At 31.8% G+C, this 15,539-nt stretch overlaps 1 protein-coding gene across 1 annotated transcript in view; it reads left to right on the top strand.

Annotated features, from left to right (window-relative positions):
* Positions 1-15,034, top strand: part of MRPL39 (mitochondrial ribosomal protein L39) — a 28,457-nt gene extending 13,423 nt beyond the window's left edge. Inside the window, exons 7-10 of the mRNA XM_051984826.1 lie at positions 2,614-2,679; positions 6,690-6,843; positions 12,800-12,847; positions 14,938-15,034. Of these exons, the coding sequence (XP_051840786.1) occupies positions 2,614-2,679; positions 6,690-6,843; positions 12,800-12,847; positions 14,938-14,985 (316 nt within the window). The 3' untranslated portion in view covers positions 14,986-15,034. The remainder of the gene's footprint in view (positions 1-2,613; positions 2,680-6,689; positions 6,844-12,799; positions 12,848-14,937) is intronic.
* The last annotated feature ends 505 nt before the right edge of the window (positions 15,035-15,539 follow it).

Below are 15,539 nucleotides of genomic sequence, written 5' to 3'. Positions count from 1 at the left end.
CATATTGCCTCACTGACTCTTCTGAGATAAGCACTTTGTAAATAAAAAATATAGAGAGAAATGTTATTCTTCCTCTGTTCATACTTGGCCAACCTGCATAAGGAGTGACAACTTGGAAGTATGAGATTTTGGTGGATGGGGGTTCTTATGGCATCTGGGCTTTGTTGTGTAGTGAAAGTCAGGAACAGTAGGGAGTTAATAGCAACTTCTTTGAACAATATTTAAAATGGAGGGTAGGGGAAAGGTGTTCTAGAGGTTTTAGATTTAGGGAAAATGTAGGAAAGTATAGTCAGATGATAGAAACTTTTAAATGGATTGGCTTCTTTGTGGGCTCCTTTGGTAAGAATTTCTGCTATTGGAGAATGAAGATGATTTGAGAGACGAGTTGTTGATGAGTGGGGAAATTGTCTCAATCAGTTGTGTCAGTCTCTATAATTGACTCTGTCTTTACCTCAGTTTCATCATCAATCGTATAAGGGAGTTTGATTAGATTATTTCAGTTCCTTTCCAATTCTAAATATGTTATCTTGTGATTATACCATTTCTTTTTTTACCTTTTATATACATTAACATTATCATCACTGTATTGAGAGTGCCATTTTTTTACCTTGTACATTAACATTGTCATCACTAGATTGAGATCCAAGTTTTTTCATTAACATATTAAGATACATATGTGTCTTTGTGCTCATCACTATGTAAAGCCAATTTTTATCTATTAATAGGGAATTCACTTACTGAAGAGAAATTCTCTTAACACAATGACAGAAGGAAGGAACAAGCATTTATTAAGTGCCCACTATGTGCCAGGTACTGTGCTAAGTGCTTTACAAATATTATCTCATTTGATCCTTACAACAGTCTTAGGAATTAGCTGCTCTTATTATCGTCCCAATTTTACAATTAAGGAAACCAAGGCAAGTAGAGCTTAAGTGATTTACCTAGAGTCACGCATCTATCAAGTTCTGAGGTCACATTTCACTTCAGAACTTTCAGAATCTAGACCTAATGCTCTATCTATTGCGACACTTAATTGCTACTACCCAGCTTTTACTTTTATGGCTAGAAAAACTCCAATCTTAATTTATTTTTCAGCTGTAGTAACTAGATTTATATGTGGTTCCTAATAGCATCTATTACTTTTTTCTTTTTAGCAGGTTTTGTTCTATATTTTTTATTTATTGTTCTCAATTGTATTTTATTTAATTTTGTAATTCTTCTCAATTATATTTTATTTATTTTTGTGATTTATATCAAATCTTTTTTAGAAGCAAATAGGCTATATGACTTTAAATAAAGTAAAATTTCAAGTACCATTGTATTATCTTGACCTATGCCATTCTTTAAAATCAGCTGAGTTGTTCCCATAGCTTGGAAGAGTGAAAGTTGATTCTAATACAGGAAAAACAGAGATGATTAGATTAGAGTAGTTATTTTAACTTCATCTTTGCTGAGAAAAATTTTAAATTTTTTTAATTTAAATTTTTTAAGCTGACACAAAATCATTCTGTAAGAAAAGGCAGCAAATACTTGAAAATGTAGTTATTCTATAAACAATATGAAAAAGTATTAAATAATTCGCTAAATGTTGAATTACATGAGTTATTGATAATATATTTAAAAGATTATATATGTAAGTAAAAGTTAAAAGGATATTTGATGCATATGATTATGAATTTTTAAAAGTAGCTGTAACTTGATAATCTTTTATTGTTTGATGAAGTTCAATACCAGGCTATAGTATGCTTATGTGAATATCTAGGTGAATTTTTGCTTAATGTTATTAGTTTGTTATATAGGATCCAGAAATGAACTGGAATATATGTGGAATGTGTTCCCCCTCTTGTTTGGGGGAATTCCCAGAAGATTAAAATAATTCCACAACCATATCAGGAATTTTCCTAAACTTTGGGATCAAGCTCAGTTTTCAGGGCTTTCTTAGATTAGATCCAAAACTCTATGGGTTATTGTTCAAATTGACACAATCACTTTGGAATCATTCTGTGATTTGGGGTCCTTTTAGCTTTCCCAAATCTAAAAAATCAAATTGGAAGTTTGTCTACTCTAGACCTAGAGTAAACTCATTTTTTGGTGCAGGCATCATTTACCTATATAAATATCTGATTACATTGTGGTGCTTCACATTATAGTAAAGAATCAAATATGTTTTGTTAAATCAGTTTTAGACATAATTATTTATAGTTGTATTTTCACACTGTTTACTTTTCTTTTTCTGAGAGTTGATCTTTTTGACCTGTAGTTGTTGTAGTTGTTGAGGCCAAGTTATTAAGAACTAATAGATGTTGGTAGTTCCACCATATAAATTGATCCTAGTAATGGTCAGGATGTTTCTGCAATTGGAGGTTTACTTTTCCATCTTGTATGTTTGTTATTTTTTGAACTAAATGCAATAAACATTAATTAATTAAATGTAATTCAATTAAACATAAACCAAGTGCCCTCAGAGAGGTACAGATTGCTGTGAAGTAATTGGAGTAGGAATTGCACATATCTAGTTATGGGGACAATTTGTAAATTTTCTTTGTGTTATCCCTAATGTAAGTGAAAAAATAACATCTTTATAATTTTTTTCTCCCTTTCATTTCTGTTAAGGTACAAAATGGAATTTATAGAAGAGAAAGCATCAGAGAATCCTGAAAGAATAGTAAAATTATACAGGTAACTAAAGCTTAATTTAAAAAAAAGTAATCTTTAGCAAGACAGGTTTATTGAATAAATAGCTGAAATAAATAACTATTTTACTTTTGTATTCTTACTACTTTGTTTATGAAGGGGGTACTTCATATGTTGAAAGATTTTTATTGCTTTTTGAATCTATGTAACTTCATTCTTCACTCAGATGTTTCTTTTTACTTCTCAGTTTCATTAGTGATTTAGAGTACTTTTTTTCCCCCATATGACTGTGGATAGTTCTAATTTCTTCTAAAAACTGCTTATTCATATTCCTTGACTATTTATCAATCGGGGAATGGGTCTTATTTTTGTAAATTTGATCAATTCCCTATATATTTGGGAGATGAAGTCTTTGTAAGAAAAACTTGTAAAAACTTTTGATATTACTTCATTTTCTTTGGTATCTTTTAGCAAAATTTAGTTTCTCCAATTAATCTATTTTGATTAGTTTTTTTTTTTTTTTTTTTTTTGGTGAGATTATGATTGCTGTCCCTTGCATTTTTTACTTCAGCTGAAACATATTAGATTCTGCTTTAGCCCCTTATTTTAATTGTGTGTTTAGATATTGTTGGATTCTAGTTTTTTATGGGTGAACTCATCTCATTCACCTTCATTGTGAGTGCTGTTTATTTCTTTCCACACCATTTCTTCTGTTTTATCTTCTCTTTCTTTTTATCCTGTCCCTCTTCAAAAGTCTTTTTTGCTTCTGACTGTTTACTTCCTTAATCTGTTCTTCCCCCTTATTCCCCTCCCTTTTTTTCCTTTTGGTTAAGATCGATTATACACAGCTAAATGAATAGATAGCTAGATAGGTAGATAGATGTACATATACAAATACATCCATCTGTATTTATTCATTTTCTTCCTTTCAGTCAATTCCAATGAGAGTAAGATTCAAGCATTACCCTTCATGTCTTCCCTTCCTTTCTCTCCATTATAAAACTTCTTTACATAACTCTTTTCCTCATTCTTCTTCTATTTAACCCCTTCTCCCGGGGCATCCTTCTTTCTCACGCCTTCATTTTTTTATATCATCTCAGCATAGTCAACTCAAACACGAATGTCCTCTACATTTGATGTTCAGTCATTTTAGTTGTATCTGAGTCTTTGTAACCTTATTTAGGGTTTTCTTGACAGAGATACTAGAATGATTTGCCATTTCCTGCTGTAGCTCATTTTGCAGATAAGAACCTAAGGCAAACTGAGCTATAAGTGTCTTGAGGCCAGATTTGAATGCAGGAAGATAAGTCTTGCAGACTTCAGGCCTAGTACTCTATCCATTGTGTCTCCTACCTGTCCTCTCTATGTAGATTCCTAAGTGCCCTAATAAAGTTCTTAGGAGTTATGAGTCATCTTCCCATATAGAAATGAAAACAGTTTAATTTTATTGAGTTCCTTAAAAGGCCAGTTTTTCATTAAATGTCTATTCCCCTTGAAAAATTATACTCAGTTTTGCTTGTTAGCTTTTTTGCCTTTTGGTATATCACATTCCATGCTCTCTGCTTCTTTAATGTAGAAATTGCTAAATATTGTGTGATCTTGATTGTGATGGGTATGTTATGTGAATTGTTTCTTTCTGACTGCTTGATGTGGTAACTCAATTTGGGTATAATATCCTGGGAAATTTTCATTTCTTTTAGGAAATGATTGGTGGATTCTTTCATTTTCTGTTTTATACTTGGAATCTAAGATAGTGGATCATTTTTTCCCGATAATGTCTTGAAATGTGATGTCTAGACTCTTTTTAATAATTCTTAAATTCCTTCTCCACCAGTTATCTAGATGAGTTGTTTTTCCAATGAAATATTTCACATTTTCTTCTATTTTTTCTTTTTGACTTTGTTTCGTTTCTTGTCTAATGGATAATGTCTAGTTGCCCAATTCTGATTTTTAAGGGATGAATTTCTTCATTAAGCTTTTGTACCTCTGTTTTCCTAGTTAGCTAATTTTCCTTTTTAAGGAGGTCTATTTAAGGAGGTCTAAGGAGTTTTGTACAACCTTTTCTATTTGTCCATTTCTGCTTTTTAAGGGATTCTTCAGTGAACTTGTATGTCTATTATATAATAGGCCAATTCTGTTTTTTAAGGTGTTATTTTCATTATTTTTTTTGTCTGTTTTACCAAGCTTTTTATTTTCATAATTTTTGTGCATCTAATTTTATTTCCCAATTTTTCTTCTATTATTCTTATCTCTTTCTTTTACTTTTCCAGAAATCCTTGCTGTTTTAAATCCAATAGCATTTTCCTTTGAGATTTTGCTTGTAGATGTTTTCATTGGGCTGCTTTCTTTTAAATTTATGTCTTAGTCTTCCCTGCCATCGTAGTAGCTTTTTATGGTCAAGTTATTTTTTTGTTCATATTTCTAGTTTATTTCTTGATTTTGAACTTTATGTTAAAGTTAAATTCTATCCATCTGGGGGTAAAGGAGGCTTTGTCCCAAGCTTCTGGCTTCTTCATGCTGCTGTTTTCAGTGCTAATTTTAAGTTTCTGTAAATGTTTGGTGCTTCCAAAGTTGTGTGATCCAGGAAGATGTGTAGTCATTACTCTAGATCTGGTCTTTATCCAGGAAGGGCTTCTGTTTTCTTTTAATAATATAAAAATATAAGTGTTAGTGCTTCTTTTTGACTCTGAAACTGAGGGAAGGTCCTTTGTTCTTCTGTGTGCACTAGTGCTCCTCTCTTTCATGAAACTGTGACCAGAGCCCCCTGTTCCCTTACTAACTGCAAATACTTCTCTGTCCTGAAACTCTGACCCAGACCTGCATATGGATAAGAGATTTGCGAGTCAGCTTTAACCATCTAGTATCAGGAAATGGTTCCCTATAATCCTGTCTCTGGGATAAGAACTCCCCAAAATGCTGCTGTTATTGTGGCATCTCTAAGGCCCACTGCTGCTGCCCCGTCACTGTATTTGCTCCAAGCTAGCCCCATCTGTGGTGTCTCAGACCTCTCCTACTGACCTACTTGATTGTCTTCAGCTGGAAAAATGTTTAACCTGACATTTTGTTGACTCCCTCTCCAAAATTTGATTTGAGTCATTATTTTAAATTTTTTTAGTTTGTTGGAAAGTTTGCTGGGAGATTGACTCTACACTGCTTTCTTGGCTCTGCCCTTCACACACATTCTTAAAGGCATTTTTCATCCTGTTTAATTCTAGTTTGAATCACTATTCCATTCTAACGTCATTATATACTTAAAATATTTGAATTGGTGGACCAACTTTATGGGTCATCCATTCTGTTACATATTTTACTTTGGAAGTAGATCTTCTCCTTTTACTTTGCCATATTCCTTACCCAAGGTATTTCATTTTTCAGTTTTGTGCATTTTCACTGATTCATCCTCATTCCTGGAGTTCTCTCCCTACTCATCTCTACCTGATTTTCTTTAAGTCTCAGCTAAGATTCAGTTTCTACAGGAACTATTTCTTAGTCCTCCTTAATGTTAATATCTTCCCTCTGTGATTATTTTCAGTTGATCCTGCATATACCTTCTTTGTACATAGTTGTTTTCATATTGTCTCTACCCCCATTCTTAAATTGTGAGCTCCTTGAGTATGTGGATTGATTTTTGCCTTTTTTGTATCCTCAAATATTGCTTAATGCGGTGCCTGGCCCATGATAGGTACTTAATAAATGCTTGTTGACTTGACCCTAAGTGTCTTCCTAAGAATCCATCATTTTTTCCTTTCTTTAAAACTTTTAAGGAAAACATATGTAAGTCATTTGTTTTCCTTTACAGACCATCTTCAGTACAGATTGACACATATAGGCAGTAGGATCTTTATGTTGCTTCCCTTCTCTGTTTTACCTTTTCTTGCTCTATACAATTTGAGCCCTGGGTTTTCCAGTGGATATATAGTTCTGGTTCCAGCTGAACAGGGATGGATATATGATTGTGGAAAAGTGGCAATAGAATTTTTTGTTAAGTTTTTAAAAATTAATATCAAAAAGTCATTTATAATGTCCTTGATTTTGTTTTTTGTTTTCTTAATAAGATTTGGTGACTTTGTGGATGTTAGTGAGGGTCCACTCATTTCAAGGACAAGTATTTGCCACCAGTATGAAGTTTCAGCAGTTCATAATCTTCAAGATGCCCAGCTAAATCATCTACGAAGATTCCAAGGCCTTTCTTTACCAGTTCACTTAAAAGTAAGTATTTAAAGTACAACTTCCTTTATTATTAGTTAAACTTATTTTCTGAACTTAATTCTTATTTAATTGAATGGAAATAAAAATTCAATTTCATTGTATTGTGTAGCCTTAAAGTAGTTGTAAAGTAACAAGTTTGCTTCCAAGTCTAAATCTTAATGTAAATAAAATTGATCTTTGCCTATTGGCATTTTAAAAACATTTATTTTTATTTTTATTGTTTCATACATTGCTGTAGTTTGTATTTTCTTTTTCTTCTTCCCAGAGAGCCATCCCATATGACAAATAGTATCTCTTAGAGAGAAAAAAAAATTCACACAACTGATTGATAAACTTGAAAAAGTTCAAAAAGATGTGAAAATATGTAACACATAGAAATCCCCCACCCCCATGAAGTGGTAGGTTGCAGGAGTAGATGTCCAATTATGTATATGTCTAATTATGTCTCTTCATTCAAATCCCACCTGATCTTTATAATTTTGCTGCACATTAATTTTTTTTATAATTTAAAAATATTTTAATGTTTTATTTAATAATACTTCTTTTATAATTATAGTTTAATAATGTTTATGCATAATGTTTTATTAATTTTGTTACTTTGAATTTTTTGGTGTGTCATTATGCCATACACACACACACATACATATACATATATATACACACACAAAAAAAGTTGTATTGTTTCCTTCTGCTCACCTCACTCTGCATCAATTCATATAGAGCTATGCTTCTCTGTATTTATCATGTATGTCATTTCTTACAGTAGATTAATAATTCATGTCATTCATCTATCATAACTTGTTCAGCCATTCTACATTTGATTTGATCTTTGTTTCCAGTTCTTAGCTATCACAAAAAATGTTGCTGTGAATATTTTGGAATACAAGGGGACCTTTTTCTTATTGATGTCTTTCTTGGGATAGAAGCCTAGTAATGGAGTCTGGTTTGGAGGGATTTCAGTCATTTTATTGGAATAATTCCAAATTGCTTTCCAAAATGGTTTTATCATTTCACAACTTCATCAACAGTGTGTTAATGTGCTTGTCTATCTATAACCTGCTCTACCATTGACTTTTGCCATTTTTTATCATCTTTGCCAGTTTGTGAAATGTGAGATGAAACCACAGGGTTGTTTTGATTTGCATTTTTCTTATTAGTGATTTGGAATATTTTTAAGTGGTTTTGAATGCTTTGTTATTCTTTTTTTGAGACCCATTTGTTTGTGTCCATTGACCATTTATCTATTAATGAATAGCTATTAGTCTTTAGTGTTTGTTTATTAATTGTTTATATAAACTGGATACTAAATCCTTATTAGAGAAATATGGTATAAAGATTTTTTCTTTCCATTCAACCACTTCCTTTCTTATCCTACGTATATTAATGTCATCTATGCAGAAGCTTTGTAGTTTCAAGTTATCAAAATTATCTATCTTACTTTTTGTAATTACCTTTATCTTTTGTTTGGTTAAGAATATCCTTCCTATCCATAGCTGTGGGAAGTTTGTAATATGATTTTCTTTTAATTTCTTATAGTATGATCTTTAATATTAGGGTTGTATATCCATTTACAATGTATTGTGGAGTGTGGTGTAAGGTATTGATTTAAGCCTAATTTCTTCCAAATTTCTATTCCTCTCCTGCCTCCCTTTTATGTACCTTCTTTTTCTATAATTCAGTCCCATGCATTCCCCACCCCGCACCCTCCCCCCCCAAAAAAAAAAGAAGAAGAAAAAGAAAAACATTGATTTTGATTGATTGATTGAAAACATTGATTGAGCAGGGTGTGGTCAATTTCTATCCATAATACCCTTTGCCTGCTCTTACTTCTACTTTTTACTTTTACTTCTACCAGATTTTCCTTTACCCCATCTCCTTGTGTACATTTGGAAAATTTTCTTAGTGGTCTTAGTCTGTGCTGTTGTTGTCTTTGCCTGCTGCACTTATTTCCTGATTTCTGTTATTTCAGGTGTTTGAGAAACATAATCTCTTCATTTCTTGTTTTCTTTCTAAGAATGTTTTAAACTCTTTATTATTGAAGTCCATTTTATTGCTTGGATGGCTAAGATAAAATTTCCAGGCTTGGATCATCCTGAGCTGTATCCTAAACTTCATTGTTCTAATCTTGGAACATATTTCATTCCCCTCACCTTTTTTTTTGGGGGGGGGGTTCAGAATAGTCCTTTTCTTTGTATTTGAAGGCCTTTCTCCTAATGGTTTTGAAGAATTTGTTTCTGAATTAAAAATTGTTAAATTTATCTTCTTTATGTCTTAGAAGTTATAGTTTTGAGTTTTTGTTGTTTTTTCCTCCAGAAACCAATCTGAATTCGTTTGATGGGAATTTAATTTTCTATGCAGTTCTATTATTTCCTTCCTTAGGGTGTTAAAGTTTTTGTCTTATAATGTTCTTCTGGGAGATCCATGATCCTTAAATTGTTGCTACACATCTTGTCTTTGAGATCAGCATGTTTTTTCCTGGCATCCTGAGTGTTTTTTTTTTTTTTAATGTTATTGTTTTCTCCTCTTGTGTTCCTTCATGTCTGTATACTTATATTTCACTCTGTTGTTCTCTCTTTTTGTTTCTTTGGTGAGACTTGGTTTTGCAAATTTCAGTTTTTTAATTGTGTTCAAGATTTTTGCTATGCAAAATAATATTCTTATAATTCTTATTTCTCTTTTAAACCACTAAATACGTGTGTGTGTTTATATATAAACTCTGTATAATTTTTCATTCAAGATCTTCTCACAATCACTTTTTTTATTTTATTTTATTTTATTATATTTTAATTTTAATTTTTTTAATTTTTAAAAACTTTTTATTGACAGAATCCATGCCAGGGTAATTTTTTACAGCATTATCCCTTGCACTCACTTCTGTTCCGATTTTTCCCCTCCCTCCTTCTATTCCCTCCCCCAGATGGCAAGCAGTCCTTTATATGTTAAATAGATTACAGTATATCCTATATACAATATATGTGTGCAGAACTGAACAGTTCTCTTGTTGCACAGGGAGAATTGAATTCAGAAGGTATAAATAACCCGGGAAGAAAAACAAAAATGCAAGCAGTTTATATTCATTTCCCAGTGTTCTTTCTTTGAGTGTAGCTGCTTCTGTCCATCCTTGATCAATTGAAACTGAATTAGCTCTCTTTATCGAAGAGATCCACTTCTATCAGAATACATCCTCAAACAGTATCGTTGTTGAGGTATATAATGATCTCCTGGTTCTGCTCATTTCACTTAGCATCAGTTCATGTAAGTCTCGCTAGTCCTCTCTGTATTCATCCTGTTCGTCATTTCTTATAGAACAATAATATTCCATAACCATTCATATACCACAATTTACCCAACCATTCTCCAATTGATGGGCATCCATTTATTTTCCAGCTTCTAGCTACTACAAAGAGGGCTGCCACAAACATTTTGGCACATACAGGTCCCTTTCCCTTCTTTAGTATCTCTTTGGGGTATAAGCCCAGTAGAAACACTGCTGGATCAAAGAGTATGCACAGTTTGATAACTTTTTGAGCATAGTTCCAAATTGCTCTCCAGAATGGCTGGACACAATCACTTTCTAACTTAATTTCCTTACTCCTTTCAAACTTTTCATCTTTTTATCATCTAGTTTTTAAACTGGATGTTCAAGGAAATAGTCACTCAAGTAATTGGTTATTTTGGGGTGCTTTATAAATACATTCCCTTTTTCCAGTGAAAGTAAAATTCAAATAAAAGTAAACAAATGTGAGACTACTATGCTGGATTAATTCTAATTGGTTAGATTAATAGGTGTTGAGGGTTGGCAGAAGGGGAGTTTACTTTTGTGGACAGTAGAAACTAGTTTGTATATATGTATGAAGATGATGGTTCTCTTAAGTTTCTTCTTTTCTTGAGCTCTGAATACTCACCCTCTTCTTGCTGTAGGCCCATACATAGCAGTATACTCTATAGGAGGGGGAAGAGCTAGACATATGTTATCAATGTATACTTATAATGTTTAAATGCTTCTTCCTAGCCTCCAGCCTGGTGGGGGTGGAGCCCCTATGCCTATGGTTACTGGTAGAATTCAGTCTCCTTTGTGATTAGGTCCTGGGGTACAGTAGTGCCAGGAGTACTAGTGATGTTCTTTTGTACTCTCTCTCAAGTCCCCCTTCTCCTTCTCTCCCCAGGTGAAGCAGTTTACAGAACTGAGCAAGATAGTGCAGACTATCTGAAGCCCATCTCAATCACTGATGGGGGTTGGGATATAAAATTCATACCTTTTTCCTATCCTTGATCTCAAGTTGCAGTTGCTATTCTGTTTTCTTCTTTGTCTTTGGGAAGTGTGCACATGCAGTAGAAAAAACGTTAGATTTGGAATCAGAAGACCTTGTTTTGAGACTTGGCACTGCCACTTACTATGAAATGTGACTTTGGATGAGAACCATTTTACTTTTCTAAAGATTAAAAGGTTTCTAATGTCCCTTCTGGCTCTAAATCTATGATTCTGTGAATGCAGCTTAGGCATTATTTTCTTTATTTTTATTTTATGTTTAAAATTTATACTATAATATTTTTAGTAGATTATTTTTGTTTGAATAGAATTCAAACTAAGAAAATTAGATATATATACTGCTTAAGGAAAGCTGGAAAGAGCACGATAATTTTGTAGCAAAAATGGGGAGATAAGCTTTAACATAGTCTAGTCTCATCCTCCCTTCCGAATTCATGCCTATAATGGAGTCTCTCCATCCTCCATATCTGTCTATTGAAGCCCCTCCCTTCCCTCACAGCCCTAATAAGGTATTATTTTATGTATGAGTACTTTAGTGACTTCTTTCTTCCCAGTTCCAGCTGAAAGGAATCTGTTACATATCATAATAATGCTTGTACAATTTACTATTCAATTGTGAGCATCTGGTGAGGAAATATGTGTAAAATACTTAGTAAATCTTTAAGTAGTAAGTAAATATTATTATTATTATTGTTATTCTTCAGTTTAACAAGTGATCTTTGAAAGTGCTTGTGGTCAGCTTTGTAGCTGATCTCATGAACCTCATCATTCTTAGGCAGGCTTCCGTAGACATCAGTTCATCTTACTTGGTAGATCCTATCCAAGTTTCTTTTCTATTGGCATAGTTTTTGAAAAATTAGGTTCCCCTTTTCAGGCCTTGATGGGATTCATTTGAGCTTTATGGAGGATTATTGTTATTTGTTACATATTATTAGCATAACAATCATAGTATTAGGGATGTAGAGCTAGAAGGAATCTTAGACATTGAGCTTAGTCATTGAATCCATCTCCCTCATTTCTCAGAAGAGGAAACCTAAGTCTCAAGTTAAATGGCTTGCCCAGAGTCATATTCTAAGTGTCTGAATGACAGATTTGAACTCAGGTCTTCCTGATTCCATATCCATCACTCTGCTATGCTATACCATCTTTTAGAAAAGAAGAGCACAGAGTTTTGGTACTTAATAAATAATTAAATTGAATTATTTGCTCAGCAGAAAAATTAAGCAGTATTGTGCTTCTTTGAGAGTTCCCTGTGAAAGTTTCCTTAGAAGTTGGGAAAATTAGGGAAAACATAAAAGAAGGATGGTATGGTTATTAATAGAACTTAATATGATATATATTTTTTTCCTTTATTGATTGCTTTTTAAGAAACTACTTAATTAGGCTGGCCTTTCAATTTTGTCTTTTAAAAGAGGTGTAGACAAGCAGCTAGGTAGCTACTTGGAGTTAGGAATATCTGAGTTTAAGTTCTGATTTAGACCCTGGACAAGTCACTTAACTTTTCTGAAACTCAGTTTTCTTATCTGTAAAATATGGATAATAAAGTCTACCTCACAGGGTTATAGTAAGGTTCAAATGAAACACCTGTAAAGTTCTTTGGAAACTTTGAAGTACATTATAAATGCTATTATCATCTTCATCTTTATTTTTGTGATTATAATTCCTTGAATATTTTTTTTTTTCTAGGCACATCATACTATATGGCACAAGCTATTGCAAAGGTCTCAGAAAATAGTAAGTAATAAAAAGCATATATTGCAATTAACTAAATGTCTTCCAGAATAGAAATTGGTTAAAATTTCAAAGGCACACATCAGTGAAAATGCTGATTCTCCTGATATCTAAAAATGTTGTATTTTATTGCATATTCAGGAGCTTTCTGGCAGAAGAAAAGTTTGGGCAGTCTTTATTATTTTATTTTGGTAGTGTTTATTATTTCATGGATAAGATAGAGAATTTAAGAAAATACTTCTGGTTAAAAGAGATACTTTTGGTTAAACTATTTCATAATTTGTGATGTATTTGGTGATTTTCTTTGTAAACTTAAGCAATGAATATTCAAGGTATTAAATTTTTTTAGATACTTCTACACCTGAGAAAATAAGACACTGATGTGTTCAAATGTATATATAGTCTAAGTGATCTAATTTGGGCTAATATCCATAAACTGCTTGCAGTCATTAAATTCATTAATAAGGATACATTATAGTGTCAACTGTAATCATTTGTGTATTTTGAAATATTCTTAGTTTATCACATTTTGTGTTTTATTACATCCTTTATTACATTTTGCAAGTATGTATTAATTATACATTTTCTAGTTCTAAGGGACCAGGCTTGCCTAATACTTTCAATTTTCCCACCATGACAAAAGTTTTTTTAAAGTAAATGTATTTAATTTTTTTCAGATTACATGTAAGGATAGTTTTTAGCATTTTTTTTTTTTTTCAGATTTTGAGTACCAAATTTTTCTCCTTTTCATTTCCTCTTCTTAATATTTAAGTAATTTGATATAGATTATACATGTGCAATCTTGTTAGACATGCTTCCACATTAAGTCATGTTGTAAAAGAAGAAATAGGATAAAAAGGAAAAATGGCAAAAGTTTATACATGAGAAAACTATGGACTTAGACCTCCATACTTTGGTCTTACTGTGTTTTTCCTACTAGATCTTGCTGATGCTTTCAAAGGTCTTTTACTTTAAATCCCATATCAATACTACTTTGGTTTCCACCTTCATAACTTTTATTCATGCTTTTTCTTTCTTGAGTGCCCTCTCCCTTCCTCTTTGCATATTCATTAAAATTCCCCACTTTAGTCTTTGATTATATTTTTAATTCAATAACTTTTAGAGACTATGTATTTTATTCCTCTTATTTACCTTGTACTTGGCCCATAGTAGATAAATACGTAGTAGTTAAATGCAGAGTGTGTGTGTATATATGTATGTGTGTATATATATATATATATATATATATACACACATACATACTTGAGATTTTTGTTGTTTTTAAAATATGCTATTTGTGGTTTTTTGGCAAAAATAGTGGAGTAGTTTATCATTTCCTTTTCCAGTTCATTTTATAGATGAGAAACTGAGGCAAACAAAGTTAAGTGACTTGCCCAGTATTACATAATTAGAAAGTACTGGATTTAAATTCAGTAGAATGAATTTTCCTGACCTCAAGCCTGGCACTTTATCTACTATACCACTTAATTGCCTTAACACTTAATGAAATTACTAATAGGTATTCCCAGTTTTGGAAAATTAGCCCAAACTCATTATTATCCATAGCATTTATACTTGCTCATATGTAATAACAATATATTTAAGATAATTATTCTCTTGCATCCATGGAAAGGATGGCTTGCTTACTACTATACTTTTTAAATGTATCAGTGGTGATTTTAAATGAAGAAAATAAGAGGAGTAAATCAAAAAATAATTCTGATTATTAAATTATAGCACTTTTTATATATATATACACACATATGGAGATAGAGACAGAGAGAATAGGGTAGAAGGTTAAATAAAGAATGGCTGTGAATCCTAGTTAATAAAAAGTAGAAATCATTAATTGTTTTGTATTTGTTTAATTAATTAATTGTTTACAGACCTTAGCCTTTTTACCTTAGTCATTGATATCTTAAATATACTTGACCGACTAAATTTTGTTAAGATCATTACTGGCCACTTTCCTTATTTCTGTAGAAGCAATGATTGACTTGCTATTTATTTCAAGTAAATATAGTATATTTTGAGAATGATTTAGATTATAAATCTGTAAACTTCTTTAAAGTAATTACCTTAATATTTTACAGGTAACAGAAGATGAAAATAAAGAAACAATGGGAAGTGCAGCTGTTTGATCATACCTGAATTTTAAAAATATGGAAAATAAAATAAAATTTAAAAATATTTTTTATATTTGTTTGTATGTGTTTACAAAGATGCTTAAACTGAATTGTATAGTGGAGAGGGCTGAATTTGGTGTCAAACCCTGCTACTTAATGTCTATGTAGACTATGTGACTTACCTGAAGGTCATTTTTCTCATTCATTGGTGCTCTTAAACTGGGCCCATGAACTTGTTCTTGAAAAACCATTTTAATCACTCTTTCAATTTAATTGAAACCCCAAGCATAAACATTATTATGAGAAAGGATCGAGAGCCTTCACACACTGACAGAAATGTTCCTGACTCTAAAGAAAGTTAAGACTGCATTAAATGACTTTTAGGATTTTTTTAGATTCTAAATCTGTGATTCTGTTGCAGTAGGCTTTATATTTCAGCCATCAAGAAAATAAATGAATATTCTTTCTTAGTTGAGAAATATATTTTATTAATTGATTTATTAAATATATACAAATAAGGAAATGAGAATGAATAAGAATTTATAAATACATTTAATTAATATTATATT

This window comes from Antechinus flavipes, chromosome 3, assembly GCF_016432865.1.
Source record: "Antechinus flavipes isolate AdamAnt ecotype Samford, QLD, Australia chromosome 3, AdamAnt_v2, whole genome shotgun sequence".
NCBI lineage: Eukaryota > Metazoa > Chordata > Mammalia > Dasyuromorphia > Dasyuridae > Antechinus > Antechinus flavipes.
This window is presented reverse-complemented; position numbering and strand designations above follow the sequence as displayed.